Source organism: Pseudonaja textilis, chromosome 2 (genome assembly GCF_049901715.1).
Source record: "Pseudonaja textilis isolate UNSWEBS1 chromosome 2, rPseTex1.2, whole genome shotgun sequence".
NCBI lineage: Eukaryota > Metazoa > Chordata > Lepidosauria > Squamata > Elapidae > Pseudonaja > Pseudonaja textilis.
The window spans coordinates 104,209,025-104,234,021 of NC_141991.1; the positions used below are offsets into that span (position 1 = coordinate 104,209,025).

Genomic DNA, 24,997 nt, shown 5'->3' on the forward strand with positions numbered 1-24,997 from the left:
ACTGCTGGGATTCTAGAATATGGATGGAATTATGACCTTATCACAAGAGTTTCCAAACTCGACATTATTGTTGTTCGTTTTCTTCCCACTGGCCAATTACATTTTCTGTTGACAGAAAATGGAAGAGGACTTAAGTGTTCTCTATTAAGTGTCCCGTACTAAACCACCTGCTTGGTTTTAGGAAAGAAAGCCTAACTCTTCCAGTTGTCCATAAATCCCAGAGATTTAATTAAGGACTTTGGGGGAAGTGAAAGGCTCTTCTTATCAGCTCAAAGAGTTTGCTTAATGTCAAATTGTTATATTATGATAAGCCTGAATATTCCTCTGCAATCCGCATCCCCTCTAGTGTATCTTTATTTGATTTATATCATTGGTTCTTTGTATAATTCATGGGAGCATATGTATCCATGTATTCATAACTATGTTTTTACTTATACCTATTATCTTGTAAGCAATTGACAAACCAAATAAAATAAAAATAAATAAAAAATAAATAATGCTCCCTCCCCACAACAATAACCCTGTGGAATGGCTTGAGCTGAGGGAGACAAGGAACAGGTGGTCCAAAGTCATCCAGATGGTTTCTGTGCCAGAAAGAGGGCTGGAATTCTTGGTCTCTCAATTTCTAGTTCAGCATTTTAACCACTAAACTAAACTGGCTCTTATCTTGAGGAATATTTCTTTCTTTTTTTATAAATTTTTATTGGTTTTTAAAACAAACATAAATAAACAAAACATAAAAACATCAAATCATCTTCCATATATGTACATACAGTGTGCCGGTTGGTTTACAAATTGGTTTATGCTTCATAGTCTTCAATTAGAATTACATGGTATATAATCTCGTATTTTCAATCAATATATTAAATACATTAATATCATTATTAATCAACCATTTGACTATACTTTTATTCATTCATGTTTTCCAAAATGATCATATTTTACTTAATTTGTTTTATGACAATTCAGATAATCATCCCAGATCTATCCTAGAATCATTTTGTAGATATAATAAGAAAAGAATACATCTTTATATATTTATTATTTGCTAAAAGTCTGCATATTTCATTACTATATTTAAAATATTTACTATATTTTTAGTGTACTGCATCTTGCTGTCAAGTATATCCCCAAGTACTTGATCTTATTCGTGACCTGAATTCAATAGGTCTGCCAATTCTTCCTTTTGTCTTGATAGCATATTCTTTGTCAAGATCTTTGTCTTACCTTTATTTATTTTCAAACCAGCCACCTTTCCATATGTCTCTATCTTTTCTATCAATTTTGATGCTGTTTAAATTCTTCCTTTTTAATTTTCATCCCTTTTATATTCTTTTCATCTCTAATATTTCTATTTAGCACTTCCAAAGTTAACACAAAAAACAGAGGTGATAGTGGGCATCCTTGTCTTGTTCCTTTTCTTATATCAGTAAAGTCTGTCAGTTCTCCCTCTATCATTACCTGTGCCGTTTGCTTATAGTATATAGCTTCTATTGCTTGAATAAATTTTCTAGCAAAGCCCATCTGTTCCAGCAGTAATAACATGAATCGCCAATTCACATTATCAAATGCCTTCTGTGCATCTAGAATTATCAAAGCCATTTGTTTTTCAGGATGTGCCTTGTAGTATTCCAAAGTGTCCAAGATTACTTTCATATTGTCTTTAATTTGTCTCTTTGGCAGAAATCCATTTTGATCAGGATGGATAAAATTATTTAAGTATTATTTAAGTCTTTTTGCCAATATCGAAGCAAAAATTTTATAATCTGCATTTAGTAGGGAAATAGGCCTATAGTTCTTGATTTGTAATGGATTGGCCTCCTCTTTTGGAACAAGTGTAATATAAGCTTTTGACTGATTTAGGTATCCTCTTCTTTAACATAACTTCATTCATAACTTCTAGCAATGGAAGATTCAACGATTCTTGTAATATTTTGTAAAATTCTGCTGGAAGTCCATCTGGGCCTGGTGCCTTTCCATTATTTTGCTTCTTGAGTGCTTCAGTTAACTCCGTCATTGTTATATTGCTTTCTAACATTGTTTCAATCTCTTTAGGTATCTGGGGTAACTTAGCATTCTGTAGGTAATGTTTGACTTTTTCCTCATCAATATTCTCATGTGTGTGTATAGTTTCCCATAATAGTCTTGAATGATTTCCTTCTTCTCTTTACTACCATAGCAAACTTGGCCTTGGTCATCTCTTAATTGCAATATTTTCCTTGATTCTTTCTCCTTTCTCAATTTATATGCTAACCATCTACCTGGTTTATTTGCATCTTCAATGTAATTCTGTTTCCCACCTCTGATTTTCTGTGCTAATTCTTCTTTTTCTATTAGACCCATTTTATGTTTAATTATATCCATTTTTAACTTAATGTCCTTTTTCTATGGCATTTTCTGTAGCTCTTTTTCAAGTCCTTTATACTCATCCTCTAATGCCTTAGAGGCTAGTCTTTTCATGGTATTTCTTTTCCTTGTATAGTCTATTATCAAGCCTCTGGCATATGCCTTCATTGTATCCAATACGTTCTGCATTAATGTATCTTCTTTTTTGTTTTCTCTAAAGAAGAAAGCCAGTTCTTTCTCCATCCACTGTGTGAAGTCTTTTTCCTTTAAAATAGTATTATTTAGCGTCCATCTAGATCTTCTTCTTTGTGCTTTCCATTTAATTGTCATTGGATTGTGATCTGCCCAAGTACTTGTTTCAATATTTATTTCTTGGATATTAGCTAACAATTCTGTTGACATCCATATCATATCTATTCTGGACCATGATAACTGTCTGTTTGAATAGAAGGTGTATTGTTTAGTTTTAGCATTTCTTTCTCTCCATGTGTCTTTTAAGTTTATTTCATCTACCATTTTAAAAAAAGATTTAGGAAGAGTTTTTCTATTTTGCTTTATTGTTTTCTGTGCTGTGTAGTCCAGTTTATTGTCTACAATTCCATTAAAATCTCCCATCATGACTATATTAACATAGTCCAGTTCAACTATTTTCATATGTAATTTTTTATAGAATTCTTTTTGTTTGTCGTTCGGGGCATAAATTGCAATCAGGAGTGTTTTCATATTATTGTCCATTATTTTCACCATTAATATTCTTCCGTTGTCATCAGTATAAATCAATTTCGCTGAGATGGTCTCTTTAATATATAAAACCACTCCTCTTTTTTTACATTATGTCAAGGAAGTGAATATTTTCCCTAATTTTGGCTGTATCAACAATTGTTCATATTGTTTTTTTTAATATGTACTTCTTGTAAGCAGATTATATCAAAATTTAATTTCTCTAATTTATGAAAGATTTTCCTTCTTTTAACGGCTGAGTTAAGTCCATTTATATTAATTGTAATCAATTTTTTCTCTTTCATGGTTATATTTTGTAATTAGATTTAACAGCTCTTGTGGATCTTGGTTCACATTGTTCTTTGGCTTCCTTCTTTCCACCTACTGCACCTTCTTCTTTTTCAGTCATCATTTGGGAGTCCTCTTGGAATTCAATTAGTGAAATTTCTTTTTCTGCCTCTTCCTCCCCTCTGAAAAATTCTGTGTAAAATGATTCAGCTTTCTCAATTGAGTCAATTCTATATCTCTGTTCTTGCCATGTAAACATTAAACCTTCTGGAATCAGCCATCTATAATTCACCTCTTTTTTAAAGTAATAATTTGGTCAAGAATCAGTATTCCCTTCTCATCTCTCTCACTCTTCTGGGTACTTGTTTCAAGATCACAATCTCCTTATCTTTGTATTTCAATGTTTTCTCTCTTGCCACTTGCAATATTTGCATTACAATGGCTTTCTTTGTAAATCTGATATGAACTTCTTTTGGTAAGCTATTTCTCATCGCATATCCTGTGAAGACTCGATAAACCTCATCTATCCCATCCATCAACTTCTCTTCAGTTATTTCCAAAGCTTCAGCCAATATTTCTATCATTATCTCAGCTAGATTTTGTCCTTTTTCTTCCTCTATGTTTTGAAATCTAAGATAAAATTCTGATCTGTCTATTTCCCATCTCAGCATATCACTTTTACCTTGTTCAACCACAGTTAATCTGTTATCAATGTCTCCAATCTTCTTGTCTCTTTGTTTATCTTCTTCTTCAATTTTTTGGAGTCTCTCATCATACTTCATCATCATTTGTTGGATGTTCTCCACTTTTTCATCGGTTTTCCCTGTTCTTTGCTCAATGTTTTCTGTTCTTTGTTCAATGTTCTCTATTCTCTTTTCAATATTCTCTGATGTTGTTTGAATATTTTGAATTCCTTGCATAATCATCTGCAGGGTCACTTTTTCTTGTTCTTTTTCTTGTCTTAATATTGTCTGTATTGAACATTGTCCTCCAGATGGTGGAGTGGAAGAAGTGGAATTGAAGAACCAGGAGCTGTTAATTTCCTACTCATTTTGAGGAGTTCAAAATCTTCAGGTTCTTCTAGACCTTAATCCAGTTGTAAAATAACCAATTGCAGTTCCAAATAAAAATAATAGGAAAAAAGTAGGAAAATAGTAAAAAAAGAGAAGCCAAATAGTAATAATAGTAGAAAAAGAAGAAAAAATTTCTTCAGGTTCTTGTATACCTTAATCCAATCGGTTGGTTAGATGACAGTAAAAATTCAAAAATGAAGGAAAAGACCATAAACACACCATGAACACACACACACACACACACAAACACAAATTTGTAAAATCCTAAAAAAGGTGAAAAAGTGAAGAAAAAGGCTAAAAAAGAAAGGAAAAATTCTTCAGGTTCTTCAACACCATAATCCAATTAAGAGGTCTCAAATATAAAAGTATGCATAAAAATAAACCAAAAAAAAAAAGGGAAAGGGAAAAAAAACACCAATATGGAATGTAGATGGAAAGACAAAAATACCGGGAAGGGAAAGAGAAGAAAAAGGCTATTCCCTTAAAAAGAAAAGGAAGGGAAGCATTAATACTAAAGCTTTTCCTTTAAAATAAAAAGCAGACGTAGAAGTTTAACTTCCAAATACAAGAAGAAGAAAAAAGACAAGTTCCAGAGAGCCAAAAATCCAAATACCTATTGCAAAAAAAAGGTAAACTGATGAGGAGGGGTAGCACAGCTCAAAAAGAATAAAAAGAGCCCACTGCACTTTGATTATCCAAGGCTCTTGTTATCTCTTCTCCAAAGACTTACCACCTTTTCTTTTCCTAAGCTTCAACACCAGACTGCAGCTGTTGATAGAAACTCAGAAGAGCACCCGTAATAATACTCTCCAGTGCTCTTCCCTCTATTTTATCAAGCAGGCAAAATCCTTGAAACAAGCTCTCAGTTCTTTCTCAGCTTTGTCTGGTCGAAAGAAAAATAGAATATTTCCAAGCCTCTAGTTGGCAGTGTTACAAAGTTTCTTTAGCTTTCACTTTCCCCCTCCTTTTCCAAGCAAAATATAATAAGAATTAATTAAAAGAAAAAGATATTCAAAAAAATAACTAAAAGGGAGTCTCTGACTTAAAATATTATAAAATCAAAAAGGAGAGAAGAATATATAAAAAGAAGAAAAAAACCAGTCCAGTTTCAAAATATAAGATCATGTGTAGGAAATCCAGCAATGAAAAAAAAACAAAAAACTTTGACATTCCTATTTAAAATCGCCGCTTAATCACTTCTGTCAAAACTTTTACAGATTCTTTCTTTCCCTTAGGGTTTCCTTTCAAGTCTTAAAATAAAGAAAAAGTTCTCACCAAACCCGCACACTCTCTCTTTCCATTCTCTTTTGTTTTGGAGCTGTCCCAACTTCAGCAGCTTTAAAGCTCCCTCTTTGCCGCTGGTAAAAAGAGCTTCTCCTGGATCTACCAGGGATGTTGCGATATCCCTGGGATTGACAGGTTGCGCTCTTTACATTCACCATCTCTTTGGGACGGTTTAGATCCACTTGGACCATCCAGGAGCAAAGATATCGGCTGCGATCTCAGATCTCCAAGATCGTATGCCGTATCGTCGCGACGCCAGCTCCGCCATCATCTTGAGGAATATTTCTATGGGAATATTTATTACAGACATTTTAATACAAGAGTTCTGTCACAGTAGCTCTTCATTTAAAAATTAATAGTAATTAATTGTAATAACAACCAAAACAATAACTATAGCCACAAATCTTTATAATAATCCTTGAGAGCTGAGAAACAGTATAAAATATAGTGAAGCATTAGCCTAAAATTAGTCAGATAATATTCAAAAGTAGATCAAGAACAATAATTAAGCCAAAAATAAGTCTTTAGAGAAACATCTTTAGGCATTAATGATAGTAACAACAACAGCAACAACAATGCTAAGTACATTTCTCGAGGGAGAAGTCTGTACATGAAAAGCTTCTCCTTGTGTAATGCATATATAAGCTCTACAGGCAAATTCCCAAACAGTTCCTAAAGGTACAAGTATTCCATCAAGTAACTCAGTGCCAAATTGCTACAGAAGTTAAAACCAGTTGAAAATATGTAGAAAACAAGAGGCAGCTAGAGCACTCACATAACTTTGGCATGACATCTTCCAAAAACCTTGCTTACAACATAAAGTTTCTCACCCAATGACTAGTAACTATCTGAATGAACTGAATAGTTAAAAACCTTGCTTTTGGTTTAATACCCAATTAAATGTCCATAAGTTTAGAGTTTCTCTGTAAAAATGGAAGGGAGGTAGGATCACAATTTCATTTATATATATCTATATATTTATATCTACACACTCTCTCTCTCTTCCCTGTGTGCCCATCCTCCACTCTACCCATGCATTTCTTTTTCCTTTACTTTGGAAGGAAAAATACTGACTAACAGCCAATATTTCCTTTCTGTTGCTATTTGGCTAGGGAAAGAGAAAACAAATCCTGTCTTCCAAAGCAATGCTGTGTGTATTGTGTGCATGGAAGAGTGTCCAGCAGCCACATTGAAGTAAAAACTGAAGAGTTTGTTATGGAATTTCCACAAGGGTCTTCTGTGACAGGTTGCAGGCTCCCCTGGATCTGTATATTCCCACAATATCAGCAAAGTTGGAATGCGGCTGACCTGATTTACAGCATTTTTGACTCCGTTTTGTATAGTTGAAACCACCATGAAACTGGGTTGGGTTGTTTCTTTGAGGTAGAGTGGCTTCCTTTGAAAGGAACTTTTTAAATGAAAGAATTCTTTCTCACCCTTCTTCCCAGCTCCCAAGTTTTGGGTCTTTAAAGGAAAATGGTAGCTTGAGAGCTTGAAACTCCCTTTCAGTAGCTCAGGCAAATAAGCAGATAATTGTTTTGTCAAGTTCCCCTTGTTTTTCTTAATTATTGCCTGCCTGCTTTTTCCACTGAAGTCTGATCACCTTCAAAATGTTTCTGAGGTTTAGAGAAATTAAAATAGTAATAATGTTGAAGTGACCTTAGCACAGAATGTAAGGTATGCATCCATTGTATCCTGGGGGAGCAATTGCTAGTTAATGTACTGTATGCAATGCTGAACTGGATGGACCAAATATTTTACTTGTAAAGTTTATTATGTCTTAGAGGTAGTTAGAAGAGGCAGTGATTTAGATTACTAAGGAAGACCAATTCATAGAGGTAAAATAAAAACAGAAGCTAATGAACTTTATTAAAATCTAAATTTTAATCTGTCTTTCTCTCTATCCTCACTGGTGGAAAGTCTTGAAATTCTTCATTGTGGCTCATTCAAGAGCATCCCATATACCTGTTCTAACTGCTTCAGTTCTGCCAATTCATTTATGAAAGGAGCATGAACATATAGCATTAGCACATTCTAGTTGAAGTAAAGAAACCAAATCATTGCCAGGATTTCAGATTCCAAAGCTCAGCTCTGCTTATGGTAAAGAAGAGATCCTACTTCCACCAGGGAAGCCCTAAGACAGTGGAATATATACATGGTTGAGGTGACCTAGTGGAATCTTTCATGAATGCCTGACTTATATGGAGTCCTGAACACCTGGTAATGAACAGCAGTATTGTGCATAAGAACAGAACTGAGTCATGTGCGGCACATTCCATTCTAATGAGTAATACTGTTAGGCTACTGTGATAATGAGACTTAAGGGCCTTAGTATTATGCCTTTCTTTCTCTCCAACCCACTCTTGGAGCTTGGGTAGTATTGTAGCTAGTCAGAGAAGAGCTGGCCCCAAGTCTCCCAGCTGTAATGGACACAGCCAAAATCTATTAATGCACAGCTGCTTGTAATCAACTTGGAGCAATGCCCAGCCATGTTTCTGCTTTGCAACTTGTTGTTTCTTCCACTGCAGTTGCATAGGAACGTTGTAAGATGATGAGCTGGAAGTCTAATTGGTTTGTTTTCTCCACCCTATTCCACGCAGCCTGGTAAGAGAACCCATAAGGCTGCTTTCTTTCGCATAGCACTTTGTCCCCTTGTGATCGGATATGGTATGCAGTTATACTGTATAATTGCAATAATGGCACTGAATGATTGTGGATCTGAAAAAAAGCTGTTGGTTCCACTTGTATATATTGGATCTCCTAATTGTGTTTTTTCTTTTGTCACACAGATGGTTATTTTCACATTGTCCTTGCTATCTTCTCTAATGCAGCATCTATGCACCTTTCTGACTTGGACGATCCCACTGTTTCCACCTCTACCTGCAGAGCAGATTTGGTTGTTCAGGAAGTTGCAGGAAGAGATGTAATTGACGTAACAGCTATATCAGTTCTTCTGTTGACTGAATATAGTTGGGTATAATCTTATCAAATGCTTATCTTAATCAAATGCTTTGCTACCAACACAAATTGCTTCTGGTGCAACTGGCTTCACATCCTACTTCTTCCATCACTTTCTGCTTCTTCCTTTCTCAAATCTGCCATCTATATTTCAGTGTTTGTATATTTCAATGACCACAGCAGAAATCTCTGTTGGACAATATATGACAAATTATGCCTTGAGAATGCAGCAATATGCAGTGAGGACCTTGAGTCCTAATCCTAAAATGTTAGGTGGATAGAAGCAAAGTGACGATCTTGAGCTTCACTTGCTTTAAATTGTGAATCTACAAGATGGTGCTTGTAGTGTTGTTTTAGGAATGCTTGAACAATGGTTTTGGTTGATTTGGAAAGATGTGAGCCAGTTTCATTGTATCTAACTTAACAAACAGTTTAGATTAATGTTGCCAGCAAAATATTTATATTATTGTCCTTATTGGTCTTTGACTTCTGCAGAATGGTTTTATAGGGGCAGCATTTGGTTGCTAAAACTCATCCAGTTGGTGGATTTTACCAACATTGTTGATGCATAAGGATAGTATGAACGTAGACAGTATATGAATTTGCCTTTCAGGCAGGGCATGAAGTATGTTTCTTTCCCAACCAACTTAAGCAATAATATTGTTGAATTGCTACAATACAGGTTCCACAACATTCCATTATCTTCCCTGTTCCCTTGGAATGTTTCTTTTATGAAAGGCCTGAATAGATTTCCCAAGCTGCAGATGGTAAGATAATGGGGTGTTTGAAATCTAAAAGGTATTGAGTATTCAAACTGCTATATTCTGTTCCCAGGAAATTTAAGGGTACATTTGAATTTCATTCTATAACCTTTCTGTAAATTCTTTTGAAGATCCTCTGAAAAATCTTGGTTTTTCTGTCATTCTTTTCACAGAAACCTAGGAAGGTCATTGCTCAAGTTGGAGAAGATTCTCAAAATGGTCATCTTCCACCTGGCTGGCAAAGTTATATGTCTCCTCAGGGGCGAAGATATTATGTGAACACCTTCACCAATGGTAAGCTTCATTTACATCCTAATTTTATTCTTTTGGAAAACCCTCCTCCTTTCCTCTAACATCAAAGGTAGAGATAACATAACTTAACAATATGAAGAGTAGCCAAACACCTTCTTGTACAATCCATAAAATAACTGTGCTCCCTGGGCTGGTCATTGTAAACAACCTGATTATCTGCCTTTCTCTAGATTTCCAATCTCTTCTCATATTATTCCCAGAATAAAATCATTTATCTCAACTCTCTTTTTTTGCCAAAGAAAGTGATATCCTCTGTTCTCCAACCAGAATTCTCTGTACAATTTTGGGACAGAATGTTTTGAAAATGTTCTATTTTCCATCTTGATTTGTGCTAAATGTCTCTTGGACCATGCCATGCTAACAGTCAGTTTACTAGTTTCCAGAAGTAAACCAGAAATTGTTTGAGCTGCCCTTGTGTACCTGACTAGGAAACAAGCCTGCTTTTTGGCAAAACTCTAGGTCTGGGACATTCTGAACCTCTTCTGATTCAGAGGATTTACTTCTGGAAATTTTTAAAAATTGCCCGCAGGAGTAGTACATACCAGAAGAGATTCAGTACACTCTGCAGTTCTACAAAATATTCCATTCTCAAACTGGTGAATTTTGTATGTCTTACTTTGTTTCCTCCCAAAACTAAAGGGGATTAGTAATTGAATGTAGACAATAAGAATGAATGAGCAAAGCAACCAGACGGAAAGCCATTTTGAACAGAGCTGACCTCATTGGAGCATCCTACCCCAAATGGGCTCATATTTTGAATTTATCCCCCGTTTTTAAATTTGTCATTCATCCTTGAAAGCCCAAATATCTTAATTGCACAGCAAATGATAATTGAATTTATGCACTCATAGCTGTTAACATTTTTAACAAGTTAATTCAACAAGAAAATGAATCATATTTGGATGAGTTACTGACTTAACCTAGTCTTTAACATACTTCCACAATTAGCACCAGAATTTCTGCTGCTAAATAAGGTGGTTGTTAAGGAAATCACCCCATTTTACAACCATTCTTGCAAATCGCTGCAGTTATTAAGTGACTCATGTGGTTGTTAAGTGAATCCTGCTTCCCTTATTAACTTTACTTGTCGGATGTTTGCTGGGAAGGTCTAAAATGGTAATCACATAACCCCAGAATGAACTGTCATAAAAGGAGCCAGTTGTGAAGTGTCTGAATTTTGATCACATGACTGAGAGGATGCTGCGAGGTTAAGTTCTTAATCACTTTTATCAGTCCAGCTCTAACTTTGAGCAATCACTAAATAAATGGGTATGACGACTACCTGCATTCTGCATCATAGCAGGTGGTGACATCTAGCCAACTTTGGTTGAAAAGCTAAGCAGGACCAATTCCCTTTAGAACTTAAATGCAACGCTGTGAAGAGGTCCAAGACTGAGATATCCAAAAAAAAAAAAAAAAAAGGATTCCAAAAGAAGGCACTGGCAAACAACTTCCATGTAGTTTCTAAGAAAACTAACTGGCCATCTCCATACAGCCATCAGGAGTCAAACACAATTCAAGGAAGACTTTATTTGTTTTGTATCTTGCATTTGGATATCTAAGGACTGCATGTTAACATTTTCTGGGTTGCTATGCATGTAAATATGCAAGTAGTTATGAAATTATGAAAAAAATCAGCATAAATCAAGCTTAGCTAAACCTGCTGCACCTAAAACAGCCATAATTATGTGACATTTTACCGGTTTCCTGTTTAGAGTCAGACCTGGAAATATTTAATGCTTACATTTTATGTATTTTCTTTTCAGTTCTCAAGTGACCAAATAATTTGGATGTTCTTAAACAAAAAATATAAATCATTTTTGAGAGGGTAACTCCTGGGGAGAGCAAACTTTTAGTTCAGAAGTTCTAAGCAAATGAAAAAGAGCTTGAAATAATTGGTTTAAAAAGAATTTAGGAATGTTTTCGTAGAGTTTTACACCATAATGGACGGAGCTTAAAAACTTTGTAATCCTTTAATTCCTTTCTTTCTTTTCCCTTTGGGCTCACAGTTCATCTATAATCATCTCTCTTAGCCTTTTGCAGACACAGAAGCAGTTTTTGTTTTTCCTTGGAAAGTTAAAAGATTTCACCACTTCCCCATTACAAAAAAATGGAGAAACAGAAATTCTGTTCACTGTGAGGCATGTAAATTAATGAAGGGATTAGCGCATCAAAGTGATGGAAGAAATTGCAGGAAGGATCATGCAAAACGTTTCAGCACAACTTTTATACATGAGGGAGTACATATGAAACAGTGCTTGTGAATCGTTAAAGCATATGCTTCTTTCCCTAGATTTCAGCATAGCAAAGTGGTGTGCATGCTTAGGGGGAGACTTATTTCCAAAACAGCAACATGGATTTGGAAAAATATATGGTTGCTATATAGAGAGTAGGAAAAAAGAGCTTTGCACTATATGTACAGTATACAAGTGGTTATTCATTCAGCAACCATTTGAAATTATGACGACACTGAATGAAGGGCTTTATGAACTGGACCAAAGTTAAGACTGTTGCATTGCCCCCGTGGTCATGTGATCACATTTTGGGTGCTTGGCAATCCATCTTCCCTTATGATTGACCACAGGGACATTGCCTCCACCTGCCTGTCATTTCCCCATCCCACGTCACTGAATCCTTTGAGCTTACCTCTCACCTGGCTCACCTCATAGTCCTTGGACATGCTTCCTATTTTGCTGGGTCTGCCCTATCATGCCTTCCCTGTGATAAATACAACATTAATGATAGTACATGGATTTTATATTTTTCAACATCAGAAGTATCTCACAATTTCATAGATTTATAGCTCTCTTGAAAAACCATGTGATCATACTGGGTCTTCCAGTCCAAATAACACTGCAGAAAAGGAACAACCTCTGCATATCTCTTCACACTGCTATTAATGTGTGGGACAGTTTTGCTGTTAAATAAAATGGCAAAGACAGCCAGCTTGGTGTAGCATTTAAGATATCAGACTAGAAACTATGAGTGCATGAGTTCTGGGCCCCACCCCGCTTTTAGCTACAAAACCATCTGGGTGACTTCATTCAGTCACTTTGTCTCAGCCCAACAAAGAAGGCAATGTCAAAACATTTCTAAAAAACCTTGCCAACAAAACTGCAGGGACTTGCCCAGGCAGTGTCTGAGAATTGGACACAATTGAACAGAAGAAAAAAAAAAGTGGGAGATATCTATTCTACAAAATAGACCATGTAACATATATGAGTCTGGTCCTTATCCAATTTCACATTATACACATGTCATAATGCAACGTATTCATTTTTATTTTCCTTCTGTCATTGAAAATTGGTGTGAATTGAACTAATTTTTCTATTTCAACTTGTAATATTACTATTACTACTTCTATTTTCCCCCCCCTCTTCTTTTTTTCAAAGCCTCTAGAAAAGGCTAAGCAGGTCAGAGCTGAATAAGAGCCCACTAGAAAACCCCAGGACTACAGGCTAGACTAGAAAGAAAGAAAAAATGAAATAAAACCATGGGAAATCACTTCCATATTATTGCAAATAAAACTACATCCATGCTGTCAGGAAGTGAAAAAAAAATTAAAGAGGAAAAACAGGAAACGTAATCAAAAAATGGGAGTTATATTTTCAATTTAATGTCATCCATAACAAAGAAATTTCTCAAGCAGGGCTTGAGTTTCAACCATAGAAAATACAGTGCACAAATCAGGAGGATGTAGAGTTTGAGGGTAAATTATCATTAGACATTAAAGACTACAAGTTAGAATCAAACCAGGTACTGAAGTTTCCACTTAAAAGGGGAGCAGTTTCAACAGTTGACCTGAAATAAATAAAGTGCGGCATTGGAATGTTTTGCAATTATAGTTGTATTGTTGAAATATCATCTATCCCATAGAATAAAGGATATTTGGTAATTACAAGTTCCTTTTGCATCAGTGCAGTCAAAATTTTAACACATCCTTCTTTGGGTTTTCCCTCTTTATGAAGTATATATTTTTATTGTGTACTTTAATCAGATTCCATTCTGCAAAATTAAGTGTCATACATAAGCAAGATGTTTTATTTTAACATGAGACAAATCCCTAATCCTCATTTTATATCAAAATTCTGCTTTGTGGACTCTCTTTAACTGTATCTAGGAAAGTCTCTGAGATTTCATTTCGGGCTTTCAACAACCGGATTAATCTTGTCTCGAATTATAGGGAAGGTTATAGGTTATAGGTTATAAATTATTGCTATATAAATATTTAGATGTTCCTTTTCATCAAATGGAATTATATGAAATGTTAGCTTTTATACACCTAACACTTCCTATACTAAGCAAATATAAACTTCACATCAAAGGTAAAGGAAAAACACTTTCATTACTGATTATTAGGTTTTACTTCCTTCTGTAGGGTCCAAATGTGATACTAAATAAAATAAAATAAATACGCTTTTCAATGGGTGTACTTGATGTCGAAAATTAGGTATTTCTTAGTATAACCCATTCTAAACATAAAGCTTGTACAATCATTATTATACAATTCTGGTTTTCTGTCTCAGAGATGGAAGCATCATTTGTGCATGGAGAGATGGGATATAACCTTCCTAAAATACCTTTCTAGTCATCCAAATCAGTGAAATGTTAAAACGAAATATAGCAAGGCTGGCATTAATAAGAAACATACTTGCCCTGAGCAGTACCTTCACTGGGGATAAAAGTGAAGGGCAAAGATTATACTGTTATCTTGGCAATAAATTCAAAGTATCATTACATTATTTCATGTGGAATAATAATGGGATGTAGGGATATGAAAAAGAGTTGTCGTGGACCAAAAGAATATTGATGTGAGATAGGCTTTCACTTGTCCACCTAAACAAAGACAATCGCTCAGCTTTTGTCTGAGGAGGAGAAAATCTGGGCCACGTGATTCCATACATCAGATAGTGGCAGCCAACATAAGACCTTCCTGGGTTTATATCAGAGGTGGTATTCAGCATGTTCTGACCAGTTCTGGAGAACCGGTAGCGGAAATTTTGAGTAGTTTGGAGAACTGGCAAATACCACCTCTGACTGGAGATTTCACAGTATCCTTCCCCTGCCACACCCACCAAGCCACGCCCACAATTGGTAGTAAAAAAAAAACTTGAATCCCACAACTGGTGAATATACTGTCAGGAAAAAGAGCTATCTGAATTTGCAGGATCCAGTCTAGGTTGGTTACCAGGACCAAATATTTTGTCTTCTGAGCTTTTAGACTCATGCTGGATCCCATCTTCAAGGAGCTTCTCTCTAGGTGCAGAGAAGCCCCCTGAAGATGGGCTCCAGCACGAATCCAAAAACTCGGAAGACAAAATCGCTCATCCCATGACTGACCCAGAATGGATCCTGCAACATTATCCCGGGACACATATATTCGCCTTCATTCGTGTCTGAATTTGGTTCAAATGGAAGTAGAGGTTCATCCTTATTGAGAGCTATTTATTTAATGATGGTTTGGAATTACAATGGCATCTGAGAAAAATGATCTGTCCTTGAAATTGAAACTCTTGCACCACTCCGTAGAGACGTGATCATGTTTACAACCAACTGCAGCATTTTGTGGTTACGGGATCACAATTTTCTACCCTCCCAGCCAACTTCTGATAAGCAAAGTCACCAGGGTAAGCCTGTTTGGCTTAACAACATGGTAAAAATGCTCGTAAAATTGAATCTGGTCACATGATGAGTTCCTTGATTTCCACGTTGTTTAATGCTCAAAATGCATTCCCCAATTTTAATCATAAGTCGAGGACTACCAGTAGATAAAGAACATGAACAATAGTTTTCTTTCTGTATTCCTAAAAGGCAATCACTGTCACGGGAGTGGGTTTATCTCTTGAAGGAAACCTTAAGAGGATAAAATATTTGACCGCAACATGAGAAAATACAGAGGGGAGCTTATCTCTCCCTCCCACCCCAAATTCTTGTTAAGATAAGACCATTTTTCAGATTTTGTTGGATTATCAACTCTGGTTAGGGATAGCACTTCAACTACAAATTAACGATGACATTCTAGTCAGGAACAAAGAAGATCAAAATTGCAAAGTGAAATATCAATAAAATCAACAGATTTTATGTAGCTTTACTTTCTAGAGGTTTGAACTTTAAAATTAACAAATGTCCAATGAATTTTACTCCAGAAAAAGTGCCCTGTGACTGAGGGGGGAAAATGTGCTATACGCTTTTTTTTTTTTTTAAATAGCACTGCATTACAAACAATAGGTTGAATTCAGGCCAAGTGATGCTTAAAGTTAGAGCCAATAAAACCAGTGGGACTTTAGTGATGATTAACTTTTCCCATGGACTTAAATCAATACACACTAAGCATGACTTTGTCTGGAGTCAGCGTGGAATGTATTTGCTCTAGGGGGTTATTCCTAGCCAGAGCCTGGCATTCAATATGCTAGATTGGTTAAAAGTTGCGTTGACTGGTTGAAACATAAATACAGAGGCTGGGGAAAGGGAAGAAAAGACAAATTATATATAAATGAGAACTTTTTTTTTTCCTTTAAGGCTTTAAAAGAGAAAAAGGAAGTTGGTTTTCCTAGCTGGCACAAATATAGATCTTTTTTTCTCTGGGGAGCATTACTTTGTTCCCCTGTTATGAGCTGCTCTAAGTGAAATCTACACATTGCTGTAAATTAAACCTGGATAACAACAAACATAAATTGCAAAATTATTCTGTCATAATTCTTACTGCATCAAAATCTTTTGGCCCCATGTTTAATGAGATCTAGAAATTGTGGGTGGAATGATATGTAGATACAACAATTATCACCCATTTAGCATGACCAATATAATAAATTTTTGAGATTTAATTTTAAGTGTATGCATATTGAAAATTAATTTAGAGTTCACATTGATATATAATTAAAATATTACCTTTTTGGAATTTTTAATAGCAATCTTATTCTTTTTAATTGCAAACAGCTGAAAATATAGATGCATTGAAAATGGATTTGATAAATATTATTCATTTGAGGTGTGAATTGTTGGAAATAAAGCTTGAAGTTGAATTGTAAGCTTTGATGTATCTTGAATGGCGCCTTTTAAAATAGTGTCCGGAGTTCCATGCAAAATTGGAAAGTAGAAACCTTTGCTGCCTGGCAGCAAGGCAGAATGCCGTGTGGTTTGAAAAACCTGTATATTCTAGAGTTTGATTCTAAACACATAAATACTGAATTGTTTGATAATATAGGTAGTCCTTGACTTACAACCATAATTGAATTATGGTTGTAAGGCATGCCAGCAGTGTTAAGCAGGTCACTGCATGACTGCACCTAATTTTATAACATTTTTGCACTAGTTGTTAAGTAAACATCATGGTCATTAAGCAAATCCATTGTTGGCAAAAGGCTTTTTTTTTTTTTTGCCAGAAACTGGAAATAAACATGGATTTCCAGTAAAGGAAAGAACAGAAATTGTGGTCACCTAATTGTTGGACTCTGGAAACATCTGTAAATGTTGGCCGGTTGCTGAGCACCCAAAATGTAATCCCTTGACTGTGGTGCAGGTGGCAACTTTGAAAGTTGCTAAGCAACCAGTCACAAATCAAGGACTACCTGTACATCTCAGATGACAGATTTACTAAGTTATTGATAACAGTAAACTAAGCACTAATTATAGAAGGATGATATAAAAACAGTAAGTTCTTTTTTTAAAAAAAATAGCCAAAATTGATGCAATAGAAAATACAGGGGGCACTTAGCTCAATAATTAGCATTGCTATATGATTAGAATAAGCAGCTGAAGATGGAAAATAAAAGTGCGGTTCTCTACACTATTTTGGAGTCAGTGACAAGTGAATTGTTTTGGTACTACCATAGTCTAACTCTTATCTGGGGTCTACTGAGAGCTGCTTCAAGAGGAGAACCTCAGAGTGTGTTGTTAATTCCAGGTTTTCATAAAGTTGTATCAGCACTCCAGAGGTGGTATTCAGCAGGTTCTGACCAGTTCTGGAGAACTGGTAGTGGAAATTTTGAGTAGTTCAGAGGACTGGCAAATACCACCTCTGACTGGAGATTTTACAGTATCCCTCTTCTGCCACACCCACCAAGCCACAGAACCAGTAGTAAAAAAAAAAGAATCCCACCACTGCAGCACTCTAAGTTGAGCTGGGGCAAGGCTTGCAAAGGTACAGAATGTTCTCAAGAAAGAATCCTTGTTAAAAACCAGGCTGTAACTTTTGGGAGAAGATGAAGTTTCTGAAAGAGACATTTTCATATTCAGCACATTCAACCAAGGCTGTACCATAATATTTGTCCCTGTGGGGAAATACTACATGGATGTTGCTGCACTGGAGTGTGTCCCATTTTTCAAACAAAGTCACACAGGAAGAGTTTCAGAGACTTTCAAGTTCTTTCAAAGAGTTAGTTCCTTGCGTCTCCCGTCACAAAATATACTTTGCTGCTGGTGGGAGTTTGATTCATGTTCTTGGTCTACTGCTGTTGTGGGGTGTTTTCAGTGACTTCTGGTTCTTTGCTAAGGCACTGAAAGGAAAAAATTACTTTTTTTGGCAAAGGGCTAGAATGCTAGATCTGTTCCTCACAGTATGTCATGGGTGTTTAAAGGATTGAAAAAGGAAATAATCTAATGTTCCTTTTCTGTTCTTCTTAATCCAAGGTTATTTCAAACTTGGCAGTGAGGTCCAAACTAGATTCTCTCTCTTTGACATATGATATAAATTTAAAGGGATGGAGTGTATTGAAATATTTCTCTAACATGTTTCCAAACAACATCTAATTTCCTTCTACATTCCCTTATATTACAAGTGCATTGAAACTACTACCAGCATGCTTTTGTTTCTAAGACAGGTAATTCTCGAATTATGACCATATTTGGGACTGGAATTTCAGTTGTAAGTTGTGGCATTCCTAAGAGGCACTCATATGTCTGGACCTGGTTTTTATACTGGTTGCTAAGTGAATCAGGCAGTTGTAAGTACAAGTCATATGGTTAAGGGAATCATGGTTAAGGGAATTATTAAATAAATTCATTCTCCAAAGTGGAAGAAGCTGGGACACTCATTTCTGAGAATCAAACACCATTTATCCCATAATTATATTATTGAGTATCAGGGAATTTGTCTTTGGAAACCGTACATACACGTATCTATGTTTATATTTGTGGACAATATTTTCTGCTCTCCGTCCCACACCTCTTAGACCATCTAATACAGGGAGAGGAAAAATAAAATGAAATTTCTTTTTTTTTCTTTTCTTTTTGACAAAAGCATCTCCACATTATGTAACATTATTTCAAAAGTATTATTTCCCTTAGCTTTTGCCATGATAGATTCTCAAGTTCACTGTGATATATATCCTATAGTTCCCCAAGCACTTGTTTTCAATATGACACCCCCACACACACACACCTGTGTTATTTCTGTCTGGGGGTCATTTTGGGTCACATAGATATTGTGTTGTCTTTAAGTAACTCCTCAGCCATTATCAGTGGGTCCCCCTCCCCTTTTTTTGGTGAATCAAGCCACATCTGTATTGTGCCCATTTGTGCCAATTTGTGGATTCCAAATTTAAATCTGCTTTGCTGGAATTTCAGTAATTATACAATTCTGGGCTTGGTCAGATTGCGAAAATTATTCTTCTGTGAGCAAATCAAGATTGACAGAGAACATACGTAATGCAATGGCAGGAATGAATATAGAGATAGTTTCCTGTCTGAGACAGAAGTTAAATACCCAATGTTCAGGGCTGATGTCTAAGATTAAAGTCAGCTTATTTCAACATAAACCATTTTTGAAGAGAAACAAGGTAAGTTCAAGCAGAGAAAGACCTTTCTTGAGCGATATGTTTTTTCTATCCTTTTCATTATGTCTTAAGATGGACTTTAAAGTGGAAAGTTAATGGACAAAAAAAATCAATGAATGTGTCCTAGCCCAGTTCCAAGGGTCAAAATATTCTTGGTGACTTAGAATTTTGAGCACATCAGTGTAAATTGGAGATAAATGTTAACTGTCTATACTAGTAAAGTTAATTATGTATTACATGTCAAAGATTTATCCATTTTTAATATAAAACCACATTCATGAAGCAATTACACCTTTTGTTCAGCATCAGGGCAAAATCTCAGTTCATTTCATGAAAAGGAAAAAAGGTATCTTTTGATTTAAGGCAATTACTGAAAACTGCAACAAGTGGCAGGCATGCTTGTGTAAAAAGGTACGCATTACAAAGTAGACCTAGTCTATATATTCCATTTATTGCAAGAGAATTGGCTAGTGATTTCCCATCTCCAAAAGTGAAAAAGGCTGAGGCTTACAAGTGCTTCTTCTCAGTGGAAATGCATTAGGCCTCAAAAGCTGAGATTGACACCTGTGTTTTTCCATAAGCTTTTAAAAACTCAAAATGTTTCAGAGAACCCGTGGAAAATGAAGTGATGCAATCTACTTTTATTATTGCTTCACTTTTAAGACATTGATTTATTATTTTTACATTTTGTTTTGTACCATGGACCTACTATACTTGTATGTATTGTATTGGTTTTGTTAACTGCAAAGATTCTATTGATATAAATAAATCTAATAAATAAGACATCGTAGAGCATGAAGCATGCCATCTGTTGATAATGGAAGTAGGATCCTGGAAAACAGTTTAAAGCTAGTAACCTTTTTCAGTGCAGCAGTAAATGTGTTTTGTCAAGCTGAAGTATCTGATGATTGATTTCGTAGGACTCAGACTCTAAATATCAAATTGGCTTGTTATGGCTGAGTAGTAGATCAGGCCTTCCCTACTCCACTTTCACTCATTTCATAGGTGGAGAAAAAGGAGGAACAATTGAACATGTTTTCAGCACTGGATGAAGCAGAACATTGGGGGTCAGTGAAAACTCACACGCTGAGTAGTGCTACTACTCATGGGAACTGTTGGCCAAAGATGTTCTTTCTTGTGTATACATACTGACATGATTCTTTGAAAAAAATGGGTGTTGACCATAATCTTTCAGTGGAACTCTCCAAATGATTGTTTGTTGTGGTAGTAATGTTGTGGGAAATGTGTTTTCAGGGGAGAATAGCAAGTGCAGCTATTGCAGCATGAAAAGCATGTCATCATTTCAAAACAGACAGCTGTAAAAAAAGTAAAATGGTAAGACTATATTATCTTTCCTGCCCTTGAAATTCTAGCCAAAATGTCCTCAGACTATAGATTGCTTATATCTAACTCACTGAGCTATAATTTGGGCAGCTGTCAAGATCAGAACTGAAAACTATTGTTTAATGCCTGTGGAAAATACAGTAGGGGTGCATGATAATAGCTGTGACTGCTAACTCACCAGATCTTCCATCATCTCGCAGCTATGTAACACTTTCATCTTCCATCCTAAAGAATAAATAAAGGCAACAAAGGCAGCAAGAGTTGACTTGCTTGTTTCCTCTTGTTGAGATTTCCATAGTCCATCCATCCATTGAGAGCTGTTTGAATTCATGAAATTTCAGATTAAAGCTAAGGTGGATAAATAATTCATTGTTTGTATATTTGGAAATGATAATCTCTGATGTCTCCTCCAGATAGCCTATGTCTTTGTATGCTACTACAAGTTGTTAAGGAAGTTAATACAATAGTTAATTAAAGTACAACAAACAATTGTCTGATTCAAGGTTGAGTTGATTTAGTTCTCAACCTTGCTGAAACTATATTTGATTCAGCTTCCTTCTTCCATGGTCCACTAGTAAAGGAATGGAAGTGGTTAAAGTGTTCTTATGACCAATATGTTAGGAAGCTGGCTAGAGTTTTTTATAGTGTGGGTGGTGTATTCAGCTGGAAGGTATTTTTCTGCATTGGAGGACTTTCCTGTAGTTGTTATTGATGTAATACAGCTGTGATCCGTGCACTATATGGTTGAGGGATAAATCCTTCAGAAAATACATTCATTCTGTCTCTAACAAAAAAAAAATGTTTTTTGTCAATCCCAAGAGTGTTTTATTTTGCTATTCTGAGGTCTGGTGTATTGAATGCCTTCCTTTTGTTCATCTCAAACAACTGGGATGGCACACAGTTTTCATGCTGTTCATTAAGCATCTATTATTCTTAGAGTTGATATGCTATGCATGTGACTTGAGGAAGTAATTGATCCCATGCTCAATTTGTTGAATCAAAAATGATTGGATGATTTGCATTCAAGCTTTCCTTAACTGTCTTCTGAATACCACAACTGAAGCTCTTCTACCCCCACAAAGTACTGTAGCCTTTTATTCTGGTTGCTAAATGTTCATTTTATTTTCATTTCTAAATTTCGAACTGGTGTTGTTCAGTCTATCTGTTCTGTCTCATTTCAAAATAAGCAAGGTCTCTATTCCAATTGACCAGGCCTTTTTGTGCTTCCATTTCGTAGTCTTCAATTACAATTACATTGTATATATTCTCATATTTTCAATCAAATATTACAAATATTAAGTATATTAATATCATTGTTAATCAATCATTTGACTATACTTTTATTCATTCATGTTTTACAAAATAATCCATATTTTACTTAATTTGTTTTATGACAATTCATATTATCATCTCAAATCTATCCTACAATCATTTTGTAGATATAATAAAAAATACATCTTTATATATTGATTATTTTCTAAGAATCTACATATTTCATTACCATGTTTTATTGTCTAACCATTGATAAAATAGATCCCAAATTTTATAAAATTGTCATCATCTTGTTCTCTGATTTCAAATGTCAATCTACTCATTTCAGCACATTCCAATATTTTCTTAATAAGTTCCTCCTCTAATGGTATTTTCTCATTTTTCCAGTTTTGGGCAAATACAATCCTAGCTCCTGTTAATACATTTACAATCAGATATTTCAAGTTTTTACTATATATTTCAGGTAAAATTCCCAATAAAAATATCTCTGGTTTCAAGTCTATATGCTTTTTTGTCATTTTTCCCCAACCACGTGTGGATTTTAGTCCAATATTTTTTAGCATCCGCACAAGTCCACCACATATGGTAATATGAGCCAGGTGTCTAATGACATTTCCAACATTTTTCAGATTTGTTCTTGAACATTCTTGCTATTCTTGTTGAGGGAAAATGCCACCTGTAAAACATCTTATACAAATTTTCTTTATACGCTGTTGACATTGTCATTTTATAATTTTGAAACCAAAATTTTTGCCATTTCTCTAGATCAATCCCATATCCAAAATTCTTCCCCTAAGCAATCATAATTTCTTTAACTTGTTCTTCTAGTTTAATTTCTAGTAAATATCCATACAATTTTTTAATCACCTTTTCATCAGTACCTGTCAAAATCTTATCTAAATCAGTCAATTTATCATAGAAACCTTCTGTTTTAGAATCTTTATCATACCTTGAATGTATTTGCACATATGAAAACCAATTCATCTTTATACTTTGTTCCTCTAATTTTTGCATAGATTTAAGTTCACCCTTTTCATTCAGTATTTCACCATATCTAACTGTTTGTTCCTTTTTATATATTATAGGATAAGAAAATGCTTCAATAGTCGATAGCCAGTCTGGAATTTTCAAATAACATTGTCTTTTAATGTTCTCCCAGTTTAACCACAGAGACTTCTGTATATAATGTCTTCTGAAGTACCCCTGTGTTTTAGTTCCTTTATACCATAGAAAAGCATGCCACCCCAACAACCGATCATGTCCTTCTAATGTCAACAATCTAGTATTTCTTAATGTTATCCATTCCTTAATCCACATCACATTTGTAGCTTGGTACTACAACTCCCAATTAGGCAAACCAAATCCTCTTATTCTGGCATCTTGCTAAAGTTTTAACTTTATTCTCGCTTTCTTACCTTGCCATATATATTTCAACACAATTTTATTTAGATCTTCAAAATAGTCTTTTCCAAGCCTAACTGGAATTGTTTGGAACAAATATAAAATTCCAGGTAATATCTTGATTGTTGATATTCTCCCTGTTAATGACAGTTGTAAATTTTCCCATTTCGCCAAATCTAGCGCTATCTGCTGCTTAAGTTTGATATAATTATTCTCTTTTAGTGTACTATATCTTGCTGTCAAATGTATCCCCAAGTACTTGATCTTATTCATGAACTGAATTTTCAATAGATTCGCCAGTTCTTCCTTTTGTCTTGATAGCATATTCTTTGTAAAGATCTTTGTCTTATCTTTATTTATTTTCAAACCATCCACCTTTCCGGCGGTGGGGATAGAAGCAGCAGCGGCAGCGGGGGCAGAAGCAGCGGCGGCGGGGTTGTGGCGGGGGCAGAAAGCGGCGGTGGCAGAAGCAGCAGCGGTGGCGGGGAAGAAGCGGCGGTGGCAGAAGCGGCGGCTGGGGCAGCGGGGCAGAAGCAGCAGCGGTGGCGGGGAAGAAGCGGCGGCAGGGGCAGAAGCAGCAGCGGCGGCGGGGCAGAAGCGGTGGCGGCGGTGGGGGCAGAAGCCTTCCCCGCCGCTGCTTCTGCCCCCGCGCTGCTGCTGCTGCTTCTGCCTTCCAGTCCTGCCTCATCCCCCCCACAAAATTTGGCCGGAAAATAAACTGTGATAAAAAAAACTGTGATAAAAAACTGTGATAAAAAATAAATAATTTTTAATAAATAATAAATAATAAAAACATCTCACTAACTTTATTTCCAAATAAATTTAATATGTTAACTATGTTTTCTATGGTTTTTTGGGATGATCGGGTATCGTTACTGTTATTTTATTTTATGTGCGGCCCAAACCAAATTTTCATCTTCTAATGTGGCCCAGGGAAGGTGAAAGGTTGGACACCCCTGTTCTAGACCTTAATCCACTTGTGAAATAACCAATTGTAATTCCAAGTAAAAATAGTGGGAAAGAAGAAGCCAAATAATAACAACAACAATAATAAAATTCTTCAGGTTCTTGTATACCTTAATCCAATTGATTGGTTAGATAGCAGTAAAAACTCAAAAATGGAAGAAAAGACCATAAACAAAAAAAAAGGAAAAAAATTGTTAAATCCTGGAAAGGGCGGAAAAATAAAAAAGTAAAAAGTAAAGAAAAAAAAGAAGTTCTTCAGGTTCTTCAACACCTTAATCCAATTAAGAAGTCTCAGGTATAAAAGGATGCATAAAAAAAAGAAAGCCACAAATAAAAAAACCCAATATGGAAGGTAAATAGAAAAAAAAAAATACAAGGGAGGGAGAGAGAAAAAAGAAAAGAGACTACTTCCTTAAAAAAAAAATGGAAGGAAAGCATTAACATTAAAACTTTTCCTTTAAAATAAAATGCAAACATAAAAATTAGACTTCAAAAGCAA

General features: G+C 35.4%; 1 protein-coding gene across 2 annotated transcripts in view; it reads left to right on the plus strand.

Annotated features, from left to right (window-relative positions):
- Nucleotides 1-24,997, plus strand: part of GAS7 (growth arrest specific 7) — a 151,750-nt gene that overhangs the window by 65,257 nt on the left and 61,496 nt on the right. The window contains exons 1-2 of one of the 2 annotated variants that reach the window (XM_087922967.1): nt 9,263-9,436; nt 9,604-9,724. In XM_087922967.1, the coding sequence (XP_087779093.1) occupies nt 9,266-9,436; nt 9,604-9,724 (292 nt within the window). In that variant the 5' untranslated portion in view covers nt 9,263-9,265. Of the gene's footprint in view, nt 1-9,262; nt 9,437-9,603; nt 9,725-24,997 lie in introns of those variants that run through there. The other variant, XM_026702097.2, reaches the window with a different exon arrangement.